Here is a 25,281-nt window from a genome sequence, read left to right as displayed (position 1 = left end):
GTCCTTGACAGACACCTGACTATGGGCAGATGAGCAGGAACTGCTAAAGGCGAGAGGCGGAGTGGCGGGTGGTTGAGAGGGGGCAAGGAGGACAGCAGTGGTTGACGTGGCTGCAGATGCTGGACCAGGAGGAGGATGGTGGCTATGAGTTTGTGTGCTGCTTGTACTCATGTGTTGATCCCATAGGCGTTTGTGATGTGAGATCATGTGCCTTCACAAAGCAGTTGTACCTAGGTGGGTGTTGGACTTCCCACGACTCAGTTTCTTTTGGCACAGGTTGCAAATGGCATCGCTGTTATCAGAGGCAGACACACAAAAAAAATGCCACACTGCTGAGCTTTGCAATGACGGCATTCTGGTGGTGGCAACAGCATGCGTTGATTGGCATGCTGTCTGGCTGACCCGGGTGCTGATACATGCTGTCTGACTGTGCCACTAGCTCCTTGCGACGACCTCCCCCTGCTTCCAACTCGTCTCCTCCTCCTCTCTGTCTCCCCATCTGAACTTTCCCCCTCTTCTTCTTCTCTTTGAGCGGGCACCCACGTGACATCCACCGACACATCGTCATCATCAACCGCTTCACTTGTATCTGACAACTCAGCAAAGGAAGCAGCAGCGGGTACAACATCATCATCATCACACCGTACGTCCATCTGTGTAATGCTGCCTGACTGAGACATATCCCTGTTATCTACATCCTCTTGCAATAATGGTTGCGCATCACTCATTTCTTCCAACTGATGTGTAAATAACTCCTCTGACAGATCAAGTGAAGCGGCTGTGGTGCTAGAGTTGGTGGTGGCGGCAGGAGGGCGAGTGGTAACTTGAGAGGTGCCCGAAGCTGAGCTGGAGGAGGATAGTGCGTGTGTTAGCCAGTCAGCTATGTCCTCAGAACTTTTCGAGTTCAGGGTACGTGGCCTCTGAACACTGGGCATTATTCTAGGGCCAAAGGGATTTACAGCACCACTACAATGACAGCCCCTACGGGGTGGCCTGCCTCTGCCTGTCATTTTTTTTAGATTAGTTAAACTGACTGCTAGCTATTCACAGTCAAAATTGTTGTTTTTCTTTAAATATAATCGAATGTGACACCAGATATGAGTGGCGCTGAAGTGACACTATGCACTGGCACTGGGCCTTAAACACACAAACACGTGTGTGCAACTGACTGCTAGTCATTCACAGTTAAAATTGTTGTTTTTCTTTAAATGTAATTGAATGTGACACCAGATATGAGTTGCACTGGTGACACTATGCACTTGCAGGGCTGTGAGCCTGACACACACGTTGGCAGGCAGGCAACTGCAATTTGATTACACTGGGAAAAAAAAATAAAGCAGACTGATGTTCTAGCCCTAAAAAGGGCTTTTTGGGGTACTGTCTTTACAGCAGAGATCAGATGAGTCTTTCAGGACTATAGTGGACACTGAATACACTAGCCTTACTATCGATTTCCCTATTAAATCAGCAGCAGCTACACTGTCCCTCCTCTCACTAAGAATGCAGCTTCCGAATGAATCTAAAATGGGTGCTGTCCAGGAGGTGGGAGGGTCTGGGAGGGAGGGTCTGCTGCTGATTGACTGGAATGTGTCTGCTGACTGTGAGGTTCAAGGTCAAAGTTTATTCAATGATGATGAATAGGGGGCGGACCGAACATCGCATATGTTCGCCCCCGGCGCGGCAAACGCAAACAAGCTATGTTCGCCGGGAACTGTTTGCCGGCAAATAGTTCGGGACATCTCTATTAGACACTGACCATAACCCCTCGTATAATCCGCACATGTTTATTTTTACAGGTTTGGCTTTCCTACCTGCCAGTGTTTCATTCCTCCTATGTACCAACCTGTTTGGCACTCTGGCATACAAGATGAGGAGGTCAGTCTATTCCTATTCTATTGTTACATATTCAATGTCATGAATTCACTGAACACTGAATCAACCAGCGTCTTTTTTCTTTCAGGTGGCTGTGTGGACTTGTCGGGATGATAATCATGGGAGTTGGTCTCTTATTGGTCAGTATAGATAGCTCAGTGCATGGTAGAAAAGCCTCTGCTTCATGGGTGCACCTGATTTTGCCTCGTCTTATGTCAACCTGGTTACACCTATGAGTATTGGATCCCCATCTACTGATGCCTCTGATGTACATGGTCAAACACTTAGCATGAAAAAATGTTCAATAAAATTAAATTAAAATCAAATTTAAAATTTTTAATCTGCATATTGTGTATCTTCATGCTCCTTTCCCATCTAGGTTCCACTAGCTTCCAATATATATGGTCTTATTGGTCCTATGGCTGCCCTTGGTGTTGGCTTTGGAATGGTTGATACATCAATCATGCCTATCATGGGACAACTGGTAGATCTACGTCATACATCTGTGTACGGTGGGATATATGCTGTTTCAAACATTGCTCTATGCTTGGGATTTGCTTTAGGTATGATTTTATTTTACATTGTCTACTTTATGTATGTTATGTCTAATAAGTGGTGTATAAAACTAGGATCTATATGACAGTGTATAGGACAAAGTTGTTGGTTATGCTTCAATGGAGGTGGATTGTCAATGAAATTAAGAGCCTATTTTCACAGGCCTATACTCAGGGGAATGATCAGTAGTGTTGGGCAAGCACCAAAGTGCTAGTGTGCTCGGGTAGAACACTTAGCATCAGTATATCAGAAGTATTATATATATATATATATATATATATATATAAATATATAATTTTTATATGGATGTCAATGGGAGAACCCCAGGAACCCCCTGCTCTGAAGAGGGGAGGGTGTCAGGACTCTAGTTTGGCTTAGGAGTCCCGGCTCTGACTCCATATATAGCTATATCGATATATGGAGTCAGAGCTTGTGGACACCCCAGTGTATTTAACCCATTAAGGACTCGGCCCTATTTCACCTTAAGGACTTGGCCATTTTTTGCAAATCTGACCAGTGTCACTTTCAGTGCTGATAACTTTAAAACGCTTTGACTTATCCAGGCCATTCTGAAATAGTTTTTTCGTCACATATTTTACTTCATGACACTGGTAAAATGAAGTAAAAAATTTTATATTATACCAAATTTACCTTTTTTTTTTAAAAATTGCAAATTTCCAAGTTTCAATTTCTTTACTTCTGTAATACATAGTAATTACTTTACATTCCCCATATGTCTACCTCATGTTTGGATCATTTAGGGAATGATATTTTATTTTTTGAGGATGTTACAAGGCTTAGAAGTTTAGAAGCAAATCTTGAAATTTTTCAGAAATTTTCAAAAACCAAATTTTTAGGGACCAGTTCAGGTCTGAAGTCACTTTGCAAGGCTTACATAATAGAAACTACCCAAAAATGACCCCATTCTATAAACTACACCCCTTAAGGTATTCAAAACTGATTTTACAAAATTTTACAAACAAGAATTAATGGAAAATAGAGATACAATTTCAAAATTTCACTTTTTTTGGCAGATTTTCCAATTTTATATTTTTTTTTCCCGTTACAAAGCAAGGGTTAACAGCCAAACAAAACTCAATATTTATGGCCCTGATTCTGTAGTTTACAGAAACACCCCATATGTGGTCGTAAACTACTGTACGGACACACGGCAGAGCGCAGAAGGAAAGGAATGCCATCTGGTTTTTGGAAGGCAGATTTTGCTGGACTGTTTTTTTTGACACCATGTCCTATTTGAAGCCCCCCTGATGCACCCCTAGAGTCGAAACTCCATAAAAGTGACCCCATCTAAGAAACTACACCCCTCAAGGTATTTAAAACTGATTTAAAAAATGTTGTTAACACTTTAGGTGTTCCACAAGAATTAATAGAAAATAGAGATACAATTTCAAAATTTCACTTTTTTGACAGATTTTCCATTTTAATAATTTTTTTCCAGTTACAAAGCAAGGGTTAACAGTCAAACCAAACTCAATATTTATGGCCCTGATTCTGTAATTTACAGAAACACCCCATATATGGTCGTGAACTACTGTACTGGCACATGGCAGGGGGCACAGAAGGAAAGGAATGCCATACGGTTTTTGGAAGGCAGATTTTGCTGGACTGTTTTTTTTTGCACCATGTCCCATTTGAAGCCCCCCTGATGCAACCCTAGAGTAGAAACTCCATAAAAGTGACCCCATCTAAGAAACTACACCCCTCAAAGTATTCAAAACGGATTTTACAAACATCGTTAACCCTTTAGGTGTTCCACAAGAGTTATTGGCAAATGGAGATGAAATTTCAGAATTTAAATTTTTGGGCAAATTTTCCATTTTTCCCAGTAACAAAGCAAGGGTTTACAGCCAAACAAAACTCAATATTTATGGCCCTGATTCTGTAGTTTACAGAAACACCCCAAATGTGGTAGTAAACAGCTGTACAGGCACATGGCAGGGCGCAGAAGGAAAGGAATGCCATACGGTTTTTGGAAGGCAGATTTTGCTGGACTGTTTTTTTTGACACCATATCCCATTTGAAGCCCCCCTGATGCACCCCTAGAGTAGAAACTCCATAAAAGTGGCCCATTTTAGAAACTACGGGACAGGGTGGCAGTATTGTTCGTACTAGTTTAGGGTACATATGATTTTTGTTTGCTCTATATTACACTTAGATCATGGTTATATCATGTGATATTTTTATAGACCAGGTTGTCATGGATGCGGCGATACCTAATATGTATACTTTTTTTTTATTTATGTAAGTTTTACACAATGATTTCATTTTTGAAGCAAACAAAATCATGTTTTAGTGTTTCCATAGTCTGAGAGCCATAATTTTTTCGGTTTTTGGGCGATTATCTTAGGTAGGGTATGATTTTTGCTGGATGAGACGAGAGTTTTATTGGCACTATTTTGAGGTGCATATGACTTTTTGATCGCTTGCTATTACACTTTTTGTGATGTAAGGTGACAAAAAATGGTTTATTTAGCACAGTTTTTAATTTTACGGTGTTCATCTGAGGGGTTAGGTCATGTGATATTTTTATAGAGCCGGTCGATACGAACGCGGCCATACCAAATATGTATACTTTTTTCTTATTTATGTAAGTTTTACACAATAACAGCTTTTTTAAAACAAAAAAAATGATGTTTTAGTGTCTCCATATTCTGAGCCATAGTTTTTTTTTTTTTTTTTTGGGCGATTATCTCAGGTAGGGGCTCATTTTTTGCGGGATGAGGTGACATAGAAACATAGAATGTATCGGCAGATAAGAACCATTTGGCCCATCTAGTTTGCCCAATATACTGAATACTATAGGTCCTATCTTATATGAAGGATGGCCTTATGCCTATCCCATGCATGCTTAAACTCCTTCACTGTATTTGCAGCTACCACTTCTGCAGGAAGGCTATTCCATGCATCCACTACTCTCTCAGTAATGTAATACTTCCTGATATTACTTTTAAACCTTTGCCCCTCTAATTTAAAACTATGTCCTCTTGTAGCAGTTTTTCATCTTTTAAATATTCTCTCCTCTTTTACCTTGTTGATTCCCTTTATGCATTTGAAAGTTTCTATCATATCCCCTCTGTCTCGTCTTTCTTTCAAGCTATACATGTTAAGGTCCTTTAATCTTTCCTGGTAAGTTTTATCCTGCAATCCATGTACCAGTTTAGTAGCTCTTCTCTGAACTCTCTCCAAAGTATCAATATCCTTCTGGAGATATGGTCTCCAGTACTGAGCACAATACTCCAAATGAGGTCTCACTAGTGCTCTGTAGAGCGGCATGAGCACCTCCCTCTTTCTACTAGTAATTCCTCTCCCTATGCACCCAAGCATTCTGCTAGCTTTTACTGCTGCTCTATGACATTGTCTGCCTACCTTAAAGTCTTCTGAAATAATGACCCCCTAAATCCATTTCCTCTGAGGTTAGGACTGTATCACTGATTTTATATTCTGCTCTTGGGTTTTTACGCCCCAGGTGCATTATCTTGCACTTATCAACATTCCATTTTAGTTGCCATATTTTTGACCATTCCTCTAGTATTCCTAAATCCTTTTCCCTTTGGTGTATCCCTCCAGGAACATCAACCCTGTTACAAATCTTTGTATCATCAGCAAAAGGACACACCTTACCATCGAGGCCTTCTGCAATTTTCGCTGATAAAGATATTAAACAATATGGGTCCCAGAACAGATCCCTGAGGTACCCCACTGGTAACAATACCATGCTCTGAATATACTCCATTGACTACAACCCTCTGTTGTCTGTCCCTCAGCCACTGCCTAATCCATTCAACAATATGGGAGTCCAAGCCCAAAGACTGCAATTTATTGATAAGCCTTCTATGTGGGACAGTATCAAAAGCCTTACTAAAGTCTAGATAAGCGATGTCTACTGCACCTCCTCCATCTATTATTTTAGTCACCCAATCAAAAAAATCAATAAGATTAGTTTGACATGATCTCCCTGAAGGAAACCCATGTTGTTTTTTATCTTTCAATCCATGGCATTTTAGATGTTCCACAATCCTCTCCTTAAGTATGGTTTCCATTAATTTCCCCACTATTGATGTCAGGCTTACTGGCCTATAGTTGCCCGATTCCTCCTTACTAACTTTCTTGTAAATGGGCACAACATTTGCTAATTTCCAATCTTCTGGGACGACTCCTGTTGCCAGTGATTAGTTAAATAAATCTGTTAATGGTTTTTCTAGTTCACCGCTGAGCTCTTTTAATAGTTTTGGGTGTATCCCATCAGGCCCCTGTGACTTATTTGTAATAATTTTAGACAGCTGACTTAGAACCTCTTCCTCTGTAAAGACAAATGCATCAAAAGAATCATTAGTCTTCTTTCTTAACTGAGGTCCTTTTCCTTAATTTTCCTTTCTAAAAACTGAACAGAAGTATTCATTGAGGCAGTCAGCTTTTCATTTGGTAATTCCTTGCAATAGTTTCCTTTTTTCATTTATGTATCTGAAGAATGCCTTATCGCATTTTTTCCCTGACTGAGCTAATTTCTCTTTTGCCTGTGCTTTAGAAGCTCTCATAACTTGTTTGGCCTCTCTCTGCCTAATCTTATAAATTTGCCTGTGATCCTCGTTTTTTTTTTTTTTTATAATTCCTAAATGCTATCTTTTTGTTTTTAATGATTTTGGCCACTTCTGCTGAGTACCACAGTGGTCTCTTCCTTTTTTTTGCTTTTACTGACAAGCCTAATGCAATTTCTGTTGCCTTCAATAGTGCAACTTTTAAGTAGTCCCATTTCTCCTGGACTCCAATGAAACTGTTCCAATCTGATACGGACTTGTATACCACTAATCTAATTTTAGAAAAGTCAGTTTTTCTAAAATCTAAAACTTTTGTTTTTGTGTGGTGTGACTCAGTCACTGTACTTATAGTAAACCACACTGACTGGTGATCACTAGATCCCAAGCTTTCCCCTACAGTAATAACAGATACCAAATTCCCATTGTGAATACTAAATCTAAAATGGCCTCCTTCCGGGTTGGCTCCTCAACTACTTGTTGTAGATATAATCCCAGTAGGGAATTTAGAATATCTGTACTCCTGGCAGAACTAGCTATTTTGGTTTTCCAGTTTACATCAGGAAGATTGAAGTCTCCCATAATGATAAATTCCCCCTTCAAGGTCATTTTAGCTATTTCCTCAATTAGTAGATCATCTAATTCTTTGATTTGGCTAGGTGGTCTATATAATCACACCTACACGAGTTACCTTATGATTATCAAGCTGCAAGGTAACCCAAACTGACTCTAAATTGTTCTCGCTAACTTTATCAAATTAGATTTTATGCTATCTTTCACATACAGGGCCACCCCTCCCCCTTCTTGCCTTCTCTGTCTTTCCTGTACAGAGAGAACCCTGGTATTGTTATATCCCAGTCATTACTCCCATTGAACCACTTCTCAGTAACAGCCACTACATTTATATTCTCAGATGCCATTATAGCCTCAAGTTCATTGATCTTATTGCCTAAAATGCAAGCATTTGTAGACAAGAATCTGAGCTTGTCATTTCTTAACCATTGTTCCGGGGGGCAGTTGGACTGCTGGATTATCACTCTTTTGCCCCCCTTTCCTAGTTTAAATTCTCCTTAGCAAATACTTGGAACTGTTCACCGAGGACATTCGTTCCCTTGAGAGAAAGATGCAAACCATCTTTCTTGTACAGTTCTTTTCAATTACAACAAGAGCTAACATAAGACACAAAGTCAAACCCTTGGTTCAGACACCATTCACCAAGCCATACATTGAATTCCTTAATGCATTAGATTGGTACTATTTTGGTGGGCAAATGCCTTTTTGATCACTTGCTGTTGTACTATTTATGATGTAAGGTGACAAAAAAATTGTTTATTTAGCACAGTTTTTATTTTTTATTTTTTATGGTGTTTATCTGAGGGGTTAGGTAATGTGATATGTTTATAGAGCCGGTCAATACGGACGCGGCGATACCTAATATGTATAATTTTTTTGACCCCCCTATTTTTACCAATTTTTTTGTAACTTTATTTGGGGAAAACAACATTTTTGTTTATTTTTACTTGAAACTTTTAATTTTTTGGGGGGAAAACTTTATTTTTTCATCTTTTTCTTTCACTTTATTTTTTGTTCCACTTTGGGACTTGAACTTTTGGGAGTCTAATCCTTTACAATGCATTCCAATACTTTTGTATTGGAATGCATTGGCTGTATGAGTAATACTGTGTGTATTACTCATACAGCTTTCGGCCTGTGAGATCCAGGGGGCTAGATCTCAAAGGCTCGTCACCGGAAGGCAGCGCGATGCCTCAGGAAGGCATTGCGCTGCCTTCCATGCCATCGGGTCCCCCCCACAGCCCCATGGGGACCCGATGGCACCACAGCCACTGCACTAAGTAAAAGCCGCAAACCGCAGGTCTGAATTGACCACGTGACCCCCCCGCACATTTAGCCGAGGTGCCTGCTCAATGATTTGAGCAAGCACTGGGTTCCAATCACCGCCCGCCGGGCGGCGTTGATCGGAACTGTACATGACGTACCTGTACATCATGGGTTCTTAAGGACTCGGGAACCATGCTGTACCGGTACGTCATGTGTCCCTACGGGGGTAAATCTAATATTCTGAAAAGTTTCTGCTGGGATTTGAACTCCCAACATTGTACATTAGAGACAAGGACCTTAAATGGAAAAAAAAACCTTAAAGTAGTTTCTGATTTAGTGAGTATTCCTATTCAGCAGAAGACCTATTTTATATTTCTGTGCAGGTTAACATGTAGCTGAATAGTGTAGTGGTTAACATCCTTGCCTCTAATGTTCAAATCCTGGCAGAAACATTTCAGAAATCGAGATTCCATTTATATATATATATATATATATATATATATATATTTTTTGTAATTGCAAAAAATGTACGGCACAAAATAAATGTGTAATTACTAGGAAAAAAAAAAATATAATTATAAATATATATACAGGTCCTTCTCAAAAAATTAGCATATTGTGATAAAGTTCATTATTTTCTGTAATGTACTGATAAACATTAGACTTTCATATATTTTAGATTCATTACACACCAACTGAAGTAGTTCAAGCCTTTTATTGTTTTAATATTGATGATTTTGGCATACAGCTCATGAAAACCCAAATTTCCTATCTAAAAAAATTAGCATATTTCATCCGACCAATAAAAGAAAAGTGTTTTTAATACAAAAAAAATCAACCTTCAAATAATTATGTTCAGTTATGCACTCAATACTTGGTCGGGAATCCTTTTGCAGAAATGACTGCTTCAATGCGGCGTGGCATGGAGGCAATCAGCCTGTGGCACTGCTGAGGTGTTATGGAGGCCCAGGATGCTTCGATAGCGGCCTTAAGCTCATCCAGAGTGTTGGGTCTTGCGTCTCTCAACTTTCTCTTCCCAATATCCCACAGATTCTCTATGGGGTTCAGGTCAGGAGAGTTGGCAGGCCAATTGAGCACAGTAATACCATGGTCAGTACATTTACCAGTGGTTTTGGCACTGTGAGCAGGTGCCAGGTTGTGCTGAAAAATGAAATATTCATCTCCATAAAGCTTTTCAGCAGATGGAAGCATGAAGTGCTCCAAAATCTCCTGATAGCTAGCTGCATTGACCCTGCCCTTGATAAAACACAGTGGACCAACACCAGCAGCTGACATGGCACCCCAGACCATCACTGACTGTGGGTACTTGACACTGGACTTCAGGCATTTTGGCATTTCCCTCTCCCCAGTCTTCCTCCAGACTCTGGCACCTTGATTTCCGAATGACATGCAACAGTCCAGTGCTGCTTCTCTGTAGCCCAGGTCAGGCGCTTCTGCCGCTGTTTCTGGTTCAAAAGTGGCTTGACCTGGGGAATGCGGCACCTGTAGCCCATTTCCTGCACACGCCTGTACACGGTGGCTCTGGATGTTTCTACTCCAGACTCAGTCCACTGCTTCCGCAGGTCCCCCAAGGTCTGGAATCGGTCCTTCTCCACAATCTTCCTCAGGGTCCGGTCACCTCTTCTCGTTGTGCAGCGTTTTCTGCCACACTTTTTCCTTCCCACAGACTTCCCACTGAGGTGCCTTGATACAGCACTCTGGGAACAGCCTATTCGTTCAGAAATTTCTTTCTGTGTCTTACCCTCTTGCTTGAGGGTGTCAATGATGGCCTTCTGGACAGCAGTCAGGTCGGCAGTCTTACCCATGATTGCGGTTTTCAGTAATGAACCAGGCTGGGAGTTTTTAAAAGCCTCAGGAATCTTTTGCAGGTGTTTAGAGTTAATTAGTTGATTCAGATGATTAGGTTAATAGCTCGTTTAGAGAACCTTTTCATGATATGCTAATTTTTTGAGATAGGAATTTTGGGTTTTCATGAGCTGTATGCCAAAATCATCAATATTAAAACAATAAAAGGCTTGAACTACTTCAGTTGGTGTGTAATGAATAAAAAAATATATGAAAGTCTAATGTTTATCAGTACATTACAGAAAATAATGAACTTTATCACAATATGCTAATTTTTTGAGAAGGACCTGTATATATATATATATATAAAAAATACTTCTGATATATATGAATGCATGATATGTGGGAAACTACTACTGATGTTTTTAGCCATAATATATTTACATATATTATAATATATTATATACTCTAAAAACGTATATATATATATATATATATATATATATATATATATTCAGAAAAGCGGAACAGCATCTCCAGAGACAATCGCAAGTGCAAGCTACCAAGCAACAATGTAGAAAAACAAAAGAAGTAGCAGCACACTACTAAATGCACTAAGAATGGGTGAACAGGGTCACACAATTATATGCGCTAAGAGCTTCTTCCCTGCTTAATAGTATTGGCGTCATGTATTTGACCCTGTTAACACATTCACCTGTTCACCGATTCTTAGTGCATTTAGTAGTGTGCTGCTACTTTTTTGTTTTTCTACATTGTTGCTTGGTAGCTTGCACCTGCGATTGTCTCTGGAGGTGCTTTTCTGCATGTATATATAATAGAGGAATAGGCATCCTCTTTGGAACTTAGCACCCACCCCCTGGTGCTTTTAATCAGAGTAACAATGGAGCTGGACACTCCATGTTAGAGTAGGTCCCATCTGATGAGAAGCTACATTGATGTCTGGTAGACAGGCCTGACATATTTTTGATCAATTATATGCGCTAAGAGCTTCTTCCCTGCTTAATAGCAAGTATTGGCATCATGTATTTGACCCTGTTCACACATTCACCCATTCTTAGTGCATTTAGAAGTGCTGCTCCGTTTTTGTTTTTCTTTATATATACAGTACAGACCAAAAGTTTGGACATACCTTCTCATTCAAAGAGTTTTCTTTATTTTCATGACTATGAAAATTGTAGATTCACACTGAAGGCATCAAAACTATGAATTAACACATGTGGAATTATATACATAACAGAAAAGTGTGAAACAACTGAAAATATGTCATATTCTAAGTTCTTCAAAGTAGCCACCTTTTGCTTTGATTACTGCTTTGCACACTCTTGGCATTCTCTTGATGAGCTTCAAGAGGTAGTCACCTGAAATGGTTTTTACTTCACAGGTGTGCCCTGCCAGGTTTAATAAGTGGTATTTCTTGCCATATAAATGGGGTTGGGACCATCAGTTGCGTTGTGGAGAAGACAGGTGGATACACAGCTGATAGTCCTACTGAATAGACTGTTAGAATTTGTATTATGGCAAGAAAAAAGCAGCTAAGTAAAGAAAAACTAGTGGCCATCATTACTTTAAGAAATGAAGGTCAGTCAGTCCGAAAAATTGGGAAAACTTTGAAAGTGTCCCCAAGTGCAATCACAAAACCATCAAGCGCTACAAAGAAACTGGCTCACATGCGGACCGCCCCAGGAAAGGAAGACCAAGAGTCACCTTTGCTGCGGAGGATAAGTTCATCCGAGTCACCAGCCTCAGAAATCGCAGGTTAACAGCAGCTCAGATTAGAGACCAGGTCAATGCCACACAGAGTTCTAGCAGCAGACACATCTCTAGAACAACTGTTAAGAGGAGACTGTGTGAATCAGGCCTTCATGGTAGAATATCTGCTAGTAAATCTGCCAGTAGATACTGCTAGTAGATATCTGCTAGTAGATACTGTACTTCCCAATTGGGAAAACCATAAAAAAAATCATACAATTGGGGGAACTGAAACCTATATTATCTAGATTCTTCCGATTAGGGGAACTCAAATATTACATAATTTAGATTCTTCCAATCAGGGAATTCAATCTTAATAACTTCCAATCGATTTGGTGTTAATCCTACTCATCAATCTCTGTAGGGATACACAATCTTAATAACTTCCAATGGAATTGGTGTTAACCCTATCCTCAAGACTCTCGTCAATGCTTGGTTGGGTTACAATTCTATGTCATGGATATCTGACTCAGCTGCCTAACAACTTCCGTTCTGCTCAGCACGTCAATACAGCATGAAAAGCCACACAAAGAAGGAATACTCAAATGGGTTATTTTGTTCTAAAGGACAGATCAGCTATAATTTGAACCCTTCTATCGCGATAACACCAATTCAACTCTTGAGAACCCACAAAAGCAGAGGTTTCAGAGGAGACTCGTAAGAAAATTAAGTTTTTTTTACATTGCTAGCATGTGATCTAGTCTGATGGTTCCGTTTAAGTCGCTCTCGTGGCGTTTAAATCCGTAGTTACGCAAGCTCTCTGCCCACCCAGGGGACGCCAAATTGTTATTGCAATTCATGCGATTCTCCCATCTTCTTTGTGTGGTACCAAATTAATTTGAAGTATAAGTATGTGTACACCATATTGCTTTCATAATGAGACCAGACACACAGTTGGTTTCATTAAAGTATTCAAGTTACATTGACTTAAATAGCAAACATAACGTCACAAAAGGGGTGTTCATTAAGAAGAGACTATTGGCTCCTTAACCTGATAGGAGTGGTTTCAGCAACTTCAACTCTGAGTTCGTAGGTAGATTTGAAAACTGTAACCTAACTCCCCCCTTTCCCCTCCCCTATTGACCATAAGACAAAAATAATGCACATATGGCTCATACATCTGGTTTGCACCCATCTAGTGGGCAAAAATTTGTAATACAGAATGTTCACATTATATATAGAGAGAAATAAAATCTCTCTCTCAGTGGTTGCTTGTCCCCTCCTGGGCTTGAATTGCCTAATTCCAAGCTAAAGCTAAAGCTTGAGGTACTCAAAGCCAGGACAAGAAGTTCCTAGGATTGACTACAGTAAGAGACAGACTACTATTAACATAGCAGGACTGAGAGAGCTACACTAAGGATACAGCAGAGAGGAGTTTGTTTGCAGAGAAAGTATTTGCCTGTCATTTGCTTGCTGAAGCCTATTGGAAACCAAGATAAAGTCTGGAAACTGTGTGGATTACCGTTTATGCAAAGTAAAGCAACTGTTCAGCCATTTACCAAGTCTGGACTCAACTTTGTTCTACCCCATCCAAGTTATCAACCCCTTTTGCACTGCTTTGGATGGCCACTTCTGGGATCCATCCGTATTCAGGTAGGAGCACCGTGACAAAGTTCTACAAAACATCTCCAGGGATATTGTGGCCTATTTAGCACCACTCTGGCATTCCTACACTTGGTACCAACACTACCATCTACAAAAGGGACTCCATGTCCTCGCTGCTTAGCTGCAACTGGCGCCACGATTACTTGCTCTATATGAGGGACATATTTTGTAGAAACTTCCCAAGGGGCAAGGGATCCCCCAGATGCTGTACCCGGCTGTTGCATAACCATTTCAGTCTCCTCAACACGATGAAACAATTTTACCATGTGTCGCACCAGGCTGAGGCCAGTCAGCCTCAACCTGGTGCGACACATGGTAAAATTGTTTCATCGTGTTGAGGAGACTTAAGCCGACAGCTGCTGCCTCAATGCCCAGGTTCAGGCCTCTATAAATTCTGGCCAGTCTCTGGTGCATGCCCTGTTCTCTGAACCCATGGATTTCTGGGCAGGAAGACTGGAACAGTGGCCCAAACTGGCACAGCATGCTCTCTTTCTTCTTGCTTGCCCAGACTCCAGTGTCATCTTAGATAGAGTCTTCAGTGTGGTAGTGGGCGTGATGACACCCAAACAGACCAAGTTGTCCTCTGCCTGTGTCCAAAACATCCCTTTTGTCAAAATAAAACAAGCCTAGATTAGGGTGGTACATATAGGTGTGTGTGCTCCTCCTCTCATTGGCTGCTGATACACCCAGTGGTAGCTAGGAGCAACACACTATATGTGCAGGGTCTGCGCTCCTGAACATAAATGCATAACGGCATAGGTAGGTTTAGTGTAGGAGCTGTCTGAACTGAGACCAGTGCGCTGGGTAGGTGGGCACAGATGTATTTTGATCAAAATGTATTGGCTAGGAGTCTCAGATTAAATCATTAGAGTGAGGGCTTAGTCCATATGTTATGTTTGCATCTATTATTAAAGTTCATTATTTTCTGTGACTTTTTCATTCCTGGATTGGGCAGGATTTTCACACTCCTCCTGTTGAGGTCTGGTCTTGCTGGCAGTACCACATAGTGCCACTGTTGCAGCTTACCTGCCTGTCTCCATCATACCACCACCGCCGCCATCATGCCACTGCTGCGGTCAGCCGACCATTATGTTCTATATGGCTGCTGCCTCCATCATGCCACCGCGGCCCCCCTTTTCCAGTCTGTATATCAGTGTACAGGACGCAGTCACCGGTGTATATACAGGTCCTTCTCGAAAAATTAGCATATTGTGATAAAGTTCATTATTTTCTGTAATGTACTGATAAACATTAGACTTTCATATATTTTAGATTCATTACACACCAACTGAAGTAGTTCAAGCCTTTTATTGTTTTAATATTGATGATTTTGGCATACAGCTCATGAAAACCCAAATTTCCTATCTCAAAAATTTAGCATATTTCATCCGACCAATAAAAGAAAAGTGTTTTTAATACAAAAAAAGTCAACCTTCAAATAATTATGTTCAGTTATGTACTCAATACTTGGTCGGGAATCCTTTTGCAGAAATGACTGCTTCAATGCGGCGTGGCATGGAGGCAATCAGCCTGTGGCACTGCTGAGGTGTTATGGAGGCCCAGGATGCTTCGATAGCGGCCTTAAGCTCATCCAGAGTGTTGGGTCTTGCGTCTCTCAACTTTCTCTTCCCAATATCTCACAGATTCTCTATGGGGTTCAGGTCAGGAGAGTTGGCAGGCCAATTGAGCACAGTAATACCATGGTCAGTAAACCATTTACCAGTGGTTTTGGCACTGTGAGCAGGTGCCAGGACGTGCTGAAAAATGAAATCTTCATCTCCATAAAGCTTTTCAGCAGATGGAAGCATGAAGTGCTCCAAAATCTCCTAATAGCTAGCTGCATTGACCCTGCCCTTGATAAAACACAGTGGACCAACACCAGCAGCTGTCATGGCACCCCAGACCATCACTGACTGTGGGTACTTGACACTGGACTTCAGGAATTTTGGCATTTCTCTCTCCCCAGTCTTCCTCCAGACTCTGGCACCTTGATTTCCGAATGACATGCAACAGTCCAGTGCTGCTTCTCTGTAGCCCAGGTCAGGCGCTTCTGCCGCTGTTTCTGGTTCAAAAGTGGCTTGACCTGGGGAATGCGGCACCTGTAGCCCATTTCCTGCACACGCCTGTACACGGTGGCTCTGAATGTTTCTACTCCAGACTCAGTCCACTGCTTCCGCAGGTCCCCCAAGGTCTGGAATCGGTCCTTCTCCATAATCTTCCTCAGGGTCCGGTCACCTCTTCTCGTTGTGCAGCGTTTTCTGCCACACTTTTTCCTTCCCACAGACTTCCCACTGAGGTGCCTTGATACAGCACTCTGGGAACAGCCTATTCGTTCAGAAATTTCTTTCTGTGTCTTACCCTCTTGCTTGAGGGTGTCAATGATGGCCTTCTGGACAGCAGTCAGGTCGGCAGTCTTACCCATGATTGCGGTTTTGAGTAATGAACCAGGCTGGGAGTTTTTAAAAGCCTCAGGAATCTTTTGCAGGTGTTTAGAGTTAATTAGTTGATTCAGATGATTAGGTTAATAGCTTGTTTAGAGAACATTTTAATGATATGCTAATTTTTTGAGATAGGAATTCGGGGTTTTCATGAGCTGTATGCCAAAATCATCAATATTAAAACAATAAAAGGCTTGAACTACTTCAGTTGGTGTGTAATGAATCTAAAATATATGAAAGTCTAATGTTTATCAGTACATTACAGAAAATAATGAACTTTATCACAATATGCTAATTTTTTGAGAAGGACCTGTATATAATTTATATAATAGTACTCTTCTCCGGTCTGTATATCGGTGTATAGGACGCAGTCTCAGATGTATATATGTATCATTTATATTATAAGAATGTTCTCTGGTCTGTATATCAGTGTATAGGACACATTCTCTGGTGTATATATATATATATGTATAATTTATATAATAGGACTGTTCTTTGTAAATTAGTATGTACGACACAGTCTCTGCTCTACAGTAAATGTAATCTGTCATTTCAGGACCTCTGTGTGGTGGCATTATTGCAGAAGCTATTGGATTCCCCTGGTTAATGAGGATCACTGGATTAGTGAACATTATCTACTGTCCTCTTTGTCTCTTGCTAAGAAACCCACCAGCCAAAGAAGAGAAAATGGTCAGCAATTTTTATTTTTATAATAAACCATACAAAGAAAATATTGTATTTAAAATTAAACCAAAAGCCTGAAATTGTTTTTTTCTGGTCCTGCTTGTCTCTGCTTCCTAGTCCCTTTCGGCATATAGGACATGGCTGCTTGGCCATTCACTGGCACAGATGTGACCTGCCGCAGCCTCTTACTCGTCCAGAGGACTGAAAGTAGAGACAAAGAGACAAGCAGGAACCTGATAAACATATGAACAGAAGTGTGTGTGTAGGGGTTGGGAGTAGGGATGAGCGAACTCGAACTGTATAGTTCGGGTTCGTACCGAATTTTGGGGTGTCCGTGACACGGACCCGAACCCGGACATTTTCGTAAAAGTCCGGGTTCGGGTTCGGTGTTCGTCGCTTTCTTCGCGCTTTTGTGACGCTTTCTTGGCGCTTTTTGAAAGGCTGCAAAGCAGCCAATCAACAAGCGTCATACTACTTGCCCCAAGAGGCCATCACAGCCATGCCTACTATTAGCATGGCTGTGATTGGCCAGAGCACCATGTGACCCAGCCTCTATTTAAGCTGGAGTCACATAGCGCCGCCCGTCACTCTGCTCTGATTAGCGTAGGGAGAGGTTGCGGCTGCGACAGTAGGGCGAGATTAGGCAGATTAACTCCTCCAAAGGACTTGATTAACTGATCGATCTGCAGCTGTGGATCATTGAGCTGCTGATCCTCAATTGCTCACTGTTTTTAGGCTGCCCAGACCGTTTGTCAGTCACATTTTTCTGGGGTGATCGGCGGCCATTTTGTGTCTTGTGGTGCGCCAGCACAAGCTGCGACCAAGTGCATTTAACCCTCAATGGTGTGGTTGTTTTTTGGCTAAAGCCTACATCAGGGTGAAGCTGTCACACCAAGTGCATTTAACCCTCAGTAGTGTGGTTGGTCAAGCTATCACACCAAGTGCATTTAACCAGCAATAGTCTGTTCATTTTTTGGCCATATACTAAATCAGGGGCAAGCTGCGCCCGTCACCAAGTGCATTTAACCCTCAGTAGTGTGGTTGGTCAAGCTGTGACACCAAGTGCATTTAACCAGCAATAGTCTGTTCATTTTTTGGCCATATACTACATCAGGGGCAAGCTGCGCCCATCACCAAGTGCATTTAACCAGCAATAGTGTGGTTATTTTTTGGCCATATCCCAGTCTAATTCTGTCACTAAATCCATACCGGTCACCCAGCGCCTAAATACTAGGCCTCAAATTTATATCCCGCTAAATCTCTCGTTACCGCTGTCCTGTTGTGGCTGGGAAAGTTATTTAGTGTCCGTCAAAGCACATTTTTTGTTCTGGGTTGAAATACAATTCCCAATTTAGCAATTTAAAAATTTAGTGGTTTCTGCTGTATCAGAGCTATTTGAAATCTATCCCTAAAAGGGTATATAATATTCAAGGTGCACATAGGGTCATTCAGAATAACTTCACACACCCGCTACTGTGCATTTCCAAGTCTAATTCTGTCACTAAACCCATACCTGTCACCCAGCGCCTAAATACTAGGCCTCAAATTTATATCCTGACAAATCTGTCCTTAGTGCTGTAGCTGGGCGAGTTATTTAGTGTCCGTTCAAGCACATTTCTTGTTCTGGGTTGAAATACAATTCCCAATTTAGCAATTTCATAATTTAGTGGTTTCTGCTATATCAGAGCTATTTGAAATCTATCCCTAAAAGGGTATATAATATTCAAGGTGCACATTGGGTCATTCAGAATAACTTCACACACACCCGCTACTGTGTATTTCCAAGTCTAATTCTGTCACTAAACCCATACCTGTCACCCAGCGCCTAAATACTAGGCCTCAAATTTATATCCTGCTAAATCTCTCGTTAGTGCTGTAGCTGGGCGAGTTATTTAGTGTCCGTTCAAGCACATTTCTTGTTCTGGGTTGAAATACAATTCCCAATTTAGCAATTTCATAATTTAGTGGTTTCTGCTATATCAGAGCTATTTGAAATCTATCCCTAAAAGGGTATATAATATTCAAGGTGCACATTGGGTCATTCAGAATAACTTCACACACACCCGCTACTGTTTATTTCCAAGTCTAATTCTGTCACTAAACCCATACCTGTCACCCAGCGCCTAAATACTAGGCCTCAAATTTATATCCTGCTAAATCTCTCGTTAGTGCTGTAGCTGGGCGAGTTATTTAGTGTCCGTTCAAGCACATTTCTTGTTCTGGGTTGAAATACAATTCCCAATTTAGCAATTTCATAATTTAGTGGTTTCTGCTATATCAGAGCTATTTGAAATCTATCCCTAAAAGGGTATATAATATTCAAGGTGCACATTGGGTCATTCAGAATAACTTCACACACACCCGCTACTGTGTATTTCCAAGTCTAATTCTGTCACTAAACCCATACCTGTCACCCAGCGCCTAAATACTAGGCCTCAAATTTATATCCTGCTAAATCTCTCGTTAGTGCTGTAGCTGGGCGAGTTATTTAGTGTCCGTTCAAGCACATTTCTTGTTCTGGGTTGAAATACAATTCCCAATTTAGCAATTTCATAATTTAGTGGTTTCTGCTATATCAGAGCTATTTGAAATCTATCCCTAAAAGGGTATATAATATTCAAGGTGCACATTGGGTCATTCAGAATAACTTCACACACACCCGCTACTGTGTATTTCCAAGTCTAATTCTGTCACTAAACCCATACCTGTCACCCAGCGCCTAAATACTAGGCCTCAAATTTATATCCTGACAAATCTCTCGTTAGTGCTGTAGCTGGGCGAGTTATTTAGTGTCCGTTCAAGCACATTTCTTGTTCTGGGTTGAAATACAATTCCCAATTTAGCAATTTCATAATTTAGTGGTTTCTGCTATATCAGAGCTATTTGAAATCTATCCCTAAAAGGGTATATAATATTCAAGGTGCACATTGGGTCATTCAGAATAACTTCACACACACCCGCTACTGTGTATTTCCAAGTCTAATTCTGTCACTAAACCCATACCTGTCACCCAGCGCCTAAATACTAGGCCTCAAATTTATATCCTGCTAAATCTCTCGTTAGTGCTGTAGCTGGGCGAGTTATTTAGTGTCCGTTCAAGCACATTTCTTGTTCTGGGTTGAAATACAATTCCCAATTTAGCAATTTCATAATTTAGTGGTTTCTGCTATATCAGAGCTATTTGAAATCTATCCCTAAAAGGGTATATAATATTCAAGGTGCACATTGGGTCATTCAGAATAACTTCACACACACCCGCTACTGTGTATTTCCAAGTCTAATTCTGTCACTAAACCCATACCTGTCACCCAGCGCCTAAATACTAGGCCTCAAATTTATATCCTGCTAAATCTCTCGTTAGTGCTGTAGCTGGGCGAGTTATTTAGTGTCCGTTCAAGCACATTTCTTGTTCTGGGTTGAAATACAATTCCCAATTTAGCAATTTCATAATTTAGTGGTTTCTGCTATATCAGAGCTATTTGAAATCTATCCCTAAAAGGGTATATAATATTCAAGGTGCACATTGGGTCATTCAGAATAACTTCACACACACACGCTTCTGTGCATTTCCAAGTCTAATTCTGTCACTAAATCCATACCGGTCACCCAGCGCCTAAATACTAGGCCTCAAATTTATATCCCGCTGAATTTGAATACAATACATTGGGCCAAATAATATATTTGTTGTTGTGGTGAACCATAACAATGAGAAAAACATCTAGTAAGGGACGCGGACGTGGACATGGTCGTGGTGGTGTTAGTGGACCCTCTGGTGCTGGGAGAGGACATGGCCGTTCTGCCACATCCACACGTCCTAGTGTACCAACTACCTCAGGTCCCAGTAGCCGCCAGAATTTACAGCGATATATGGTGGGGCCCAATGCCGTTCTAAGGATGGTAAGGCCTGAGCAGGTACAGGCATTAGTCAATTGGGTGGCCGACAGTGGATCCAGCACGTTCACATTATCTCCCACCCAGTCTTCTGCAGAAAGCGCACAGATGGCGCCTGAAAACCAACCCCATCAGTCTGTCACATCACCCCCATGCATACCAGGGAAACTGTCTCAGCCTCAAGTTATGCAGCAGTCTCTTATGCTGTTTGAAGACTCCGCTGGCAGGGTTTCCCAAGGGCATCCACCTAGCCCTTCCCCAGCGGTGAAAGACATAGAATGCACTGACGCACAACCACTTATGTTTCCTGATGATGAGGACATGGGAATACCACCTCAGCATGTCTCTGATGATGACGAAACACAGGTGCCAACTGCTGCGTCTTTCTGCAGTGTGCAGACTGAACAGGAGGTCAGGGATCAAGACTGGGTGGAAGACGATGCAGGGGACGATGAGGTCCTAGACCCCACATGGAATGAAGGTCGTGCCACTGACTTTCACAGTTCGGAGGAAGAGGCAGTGGTGAGACCGAGCCAACAGCGTAGCAAAAGAGGGAGCAGTGGGCAAAAGCAGAACACCCGCCGCCAAGAGACTCCGCCTGCTACTGACCGCAGCCATCTGGGACCGAGCACCCCAAAGGCAGCTTCAAGGAGTTCCCTGGCATGGCACTTCTTCAAACAATGTGCTGACGACAAGACCCGAGTGGTTTGCACGCTGTGCCATCAGAGCCTGAAGCGAGGCATTAACGTTCTGAACCTGAGCACAACCTGCATGACCAGGCACCTGCATGCAAAGCATGAACTGCAGTGGAGTAAACACCTTAAAACCAAGGAAGTCACTCAGGCTCCCCCTGCTACCTCTTCTGCTGCTGCCGCCTCGGCCTATTCTGCTGCTGCCGCCTCGGCCTCTTCCTCCGCCTCTGGAGGAACGTTGGCACCTGCCGCCCAGCAAACAGGGGATGTACCACCAACACCACCACCACCACCTCCGTCACCAAGCGTCTCAACCATGTCACACGCCAGCGTTCAGCTCTCCATCTCACAAACATTTGATAGAAAGCGTAAATTCCCACCTAGCCACCCTCGATCCCTGGCCCTGAATGCCAGCATTTCTAAACTACTGGCCTATGAAATGCTGTCATTTAGGCTGGTGGACACAGACATCTTCAAACAGCTCATGTCGCTTGCTGTCCCACAGTATGTTGTTCCCAGCCGGCACTACTTCTCCAAGAGAGCCGTGCCTTCCCTGCACAACCAAGTATCCGATAAAATCAAGTGTGCACTGCGCAACGCCATCTGTAGCAAGGTCCACCTCACCACAGATACGTGGACCAGTAAGCACGGCCAGGGACGCTATATCTCCCTAACTGCACACTGGGTAAATGTAGTGGCAGCTGGGCCCCAGGCGGAGAGCTGTTTGGCGCACGTCCTTCCGCCGCCAAGGATCGCAGGGCAACATTCTTTGCCTCCTGTTGCCACCTCCTCCTTCTCGGCTTCCTCCTCCTCTTCTTCCACCTGCTCATCCAGTCAGCCACACACCTTCACCACCAACTTCAGCACAGCCCGGGGTAAACGTCAGCAGGCCATTCTGAAACTCATATGTTTGGGGGACAGGCCCCACACCGCACAGGAGTTGTGGCGGGGTATTGAACAACAGACCGACGAGTGGTTGCTGCCGGTGAGCCTCAAGCCCGGCCTGGTGGTGTGTGATAATGGGCGAAATCTCGTTGCAGCTCTGGGACTAGCCAATTTGACGCACATCCCTTGCTTGGCGCATGTGCTGAATTTGGTGGTGCAGAAGTTCATTCACAACTACCCCGACATGTCAGAGCTGCTGCATAAAGTGCGGGCCGTCTGTTCGCGCTTCCGGCGTTCACATCCTGCTGCTGCTCGCCTGTCTGCGCTACAGCGTAACTTCGGCCTTCCCGCTCACCGCCTCATATGCGACGTGCCCACCAGGTGGAACTCCACCTTGCACATGCTGGACAGACTGTGCGAGCAGCAGCAGGCCATAGTGGAGTTTCAGCTGCAGCACGCACGGGTCAGTCGCACTACAGAACAGCACCACTTCACCACCAATGACTGGGCCTCCATGCGAGACCTGTGTGCCCTGTTGCGCTGTTTCGAGTACTCCACCAACATGGCCAGTGGCGATGACACCGTTATCAGCGTTACAATACCACTTCTATGTCTCCTTGAGAAAACACTTAGGGCGATGATGGAAGAGGAGGTGGCCCAGGAGGAGGAGGAGGAGGAGGAAGAGGGGTCATTTTTAGCACTTTCAGGCCAGTCTCTTCGAAGTGACTCAGAGGGAGGTTTTTGGCAACAGCAGAGGCCAGGTACAAATGTGGCCAGCCAGGGCCCACTACTGGAGGACGAGGAGGACGAGGATGAGGAGGAGGTGGAGGAGGATGAGGATGAAGCATGGTCACAGCGGGGTGGCACCCAACGCAGCTCGGGTCCATCACTGGTGCGTGGCTGGGGGGAAAGGCAGGACGATGACGATACGCCTCCCACAGAGGACAGCTTGTCCTTACCCCTGGGCAGCCTGGCACACATGAGCGACTACATGCTGCAGTGCCTGCGCAACGACAGCAGAGTTGCCCACATTTTAACCTGTGCGGACTACTGGGTTGCCACCCTGCTGGATCCACGCTACAAAGACAATGTGCCCACCTTACTTCCTGCACTGGAGCGTGATAGGAAGATGCGCGAGTACAAGCGCACGTTGGTAGACGCGCTACTGAGAGCATTCCCAAATGTCACAGGGGAACAAGTGGAAGCCCAAGGCCAAGGCAGAGGAGGAGCAAGAGGTCGCCAAGGCAGCTGTGTCACGGCCAGCTCCTCTGAGGGCAGGGTTAGCATGGCAGAGATGTGGAAAACTTTTGTCAACACGCCACAGCTAACTGCACCACCACCTGATACGCAACGTGTTAGCAGGAGGCAACATTTCACTAACATGGTGGAACAGTACGTGTGCACACCCCTCCACGTACTGACTGATGGTTCGGCCCCATTCAACTTCTGGGTCTCTAAATTGTCCACGTGGCCAGAGCTAGCCTTTTATGCCTTGGAGGTGCTGGCCTGCCCGGCAGCCAGCGTTTTGTCTGAACGTGTATTCAGCACGGCAGGGGGCGTCATTACAGACAAACGCAGCCGCCTGTCTACAGCCAATGTGGACAAGCTGACGTTCATAAAAATGAACCAGGCATGGATCCCACAGGACCTGTCCGTCCCTTGTCCAGATTAGACATTAACTACCTCCCCATAACCATATATTATTGGACTCCAGGGCACTTCCTCATTCAATCCTATTTTTATTTTCATTTTACCATTATATTGCGAGGCTACCCAAAGTTGAATGAACCTCTCCTCTGCCTGTGTGCTAGGCCTAAATATATGCCAATGGACTGTTGCAGTGGTGGGTGACGTGAAGCCTCATTCTCTGCTATGACATGCAGACTGATTCTCTGCTGACATGAAGCCAGATTCTCTGTTACGGGACCTCTCTCCTCTGCCTGTGTGCTAGGCCAAAATATATGCCAATGGACTGTTGCAGTGGTGGCTGACGTGAAGCCTCATTCTCTGCTATGACATGCAGACTAATTCTCTGCTGACATGAAGCCAGATTGTCTGTTACGGGACCTCTCTCCTCTGCCTGGGTGCTGGGCCTAAATTTATGACAATGGACTGTTGCAGTGGTGGCTGACGTGAAGCCTGATTCTCTGCTATGACATGCAGACTGATTCTCTGCTGACATGAAGCCAGATCCTCTGTTACGGGACCTCTCTCCTCTGCCTGTGTGTGTGCTGGGCCTAAATATATGCCAATGGACTGTTGCAGTGGTGGCTGACGTGAAGCCTCATTCTCTGCTATGACATGCAGACTAATTCTCTGCTGACATGAAGACAGATTCTCTGTTACGGGACCTCCCTCCTCTGCCTGGGTGCTGGGCCTAAATATATGCCAATGGACTGTTGCAGTGGTGGCTGACGTGAAGCCTCATTCTCTGCTATGACATGCAGACTAATTCTCTGCTGACATGAAGACAGATTCTCTGTTACGGGACCTCCATCCTCTGCCTGGGTGCTGGGCCTAAATATATGCCAATGGACTGTTGCAGTGGTGGGTGACGTGAAGCCTCATTCTCTGCTATGACATGCAGACTGATTCTCTGCTGACATGAAGCCAGATTGTCTGTTACGGGACCTCTCTCCTCTGCCTGTGTGCTAGGCCTAAATATATGCCAATGGACTGTTGCAGTGGTGG

The 25,281-nt window shown here is 43.2% G+C and overlaps 1 protein-coding gene across 1 annotated transcript in view; it reads left to right on the top strand.

Annotated features, from left to right (window-relative positions):
• The window catches only part of LOC122925553 (chromaffin granule amine transporter-like), a gene marked incomplete at its 3' end in the record, with an annotated part of 205,342 nt that extends 182,073 nt beyond the window's left edge, over positions 1-23,269 (top strand). The window contains exons 9-13 of the mRNA XM_044276911.1: positions 1,797-1,875; positions 1,961-2,012; positions 2,252-2,435; positions 16,995-17,128; positions 23,240-23,269. Of these exons, the coding sequence (XP_044132846.1) occupies positions 1,797-1,875; positions 1,961-2,012; positions 2,252-2,435; positions 16,995-17,128; positions 23,240-23,269 (479 nt within the window). The remainder of the gene's footprint in view (positions 1-1,796; positions 1,876-1,960; positions 2,013-2,251; positions 2,436-16,994; positions 17,129-23,239) is intronic.
• Positions 23,270-25,281: the final 2,012 nt, after the last annotated feature.

This window comes from Bufo gargarizans, chromosome 2, assembly GCF_014858855.1.
Source record: "Bufo gargarizans isolate SCDJY-AF-19 chromosome 2, ASM1485885v1, whole genome shotgun sequence".
Classification (NCBI taxonomy): Eukaryota; Metazoa; Chordata; class Amphibia; order Anura; family Bufonidae; genus Bufo; species Bufo gargarizans.
This window is presented reverse-complemented; position numbering and strand designations above follow the sequence as displayed.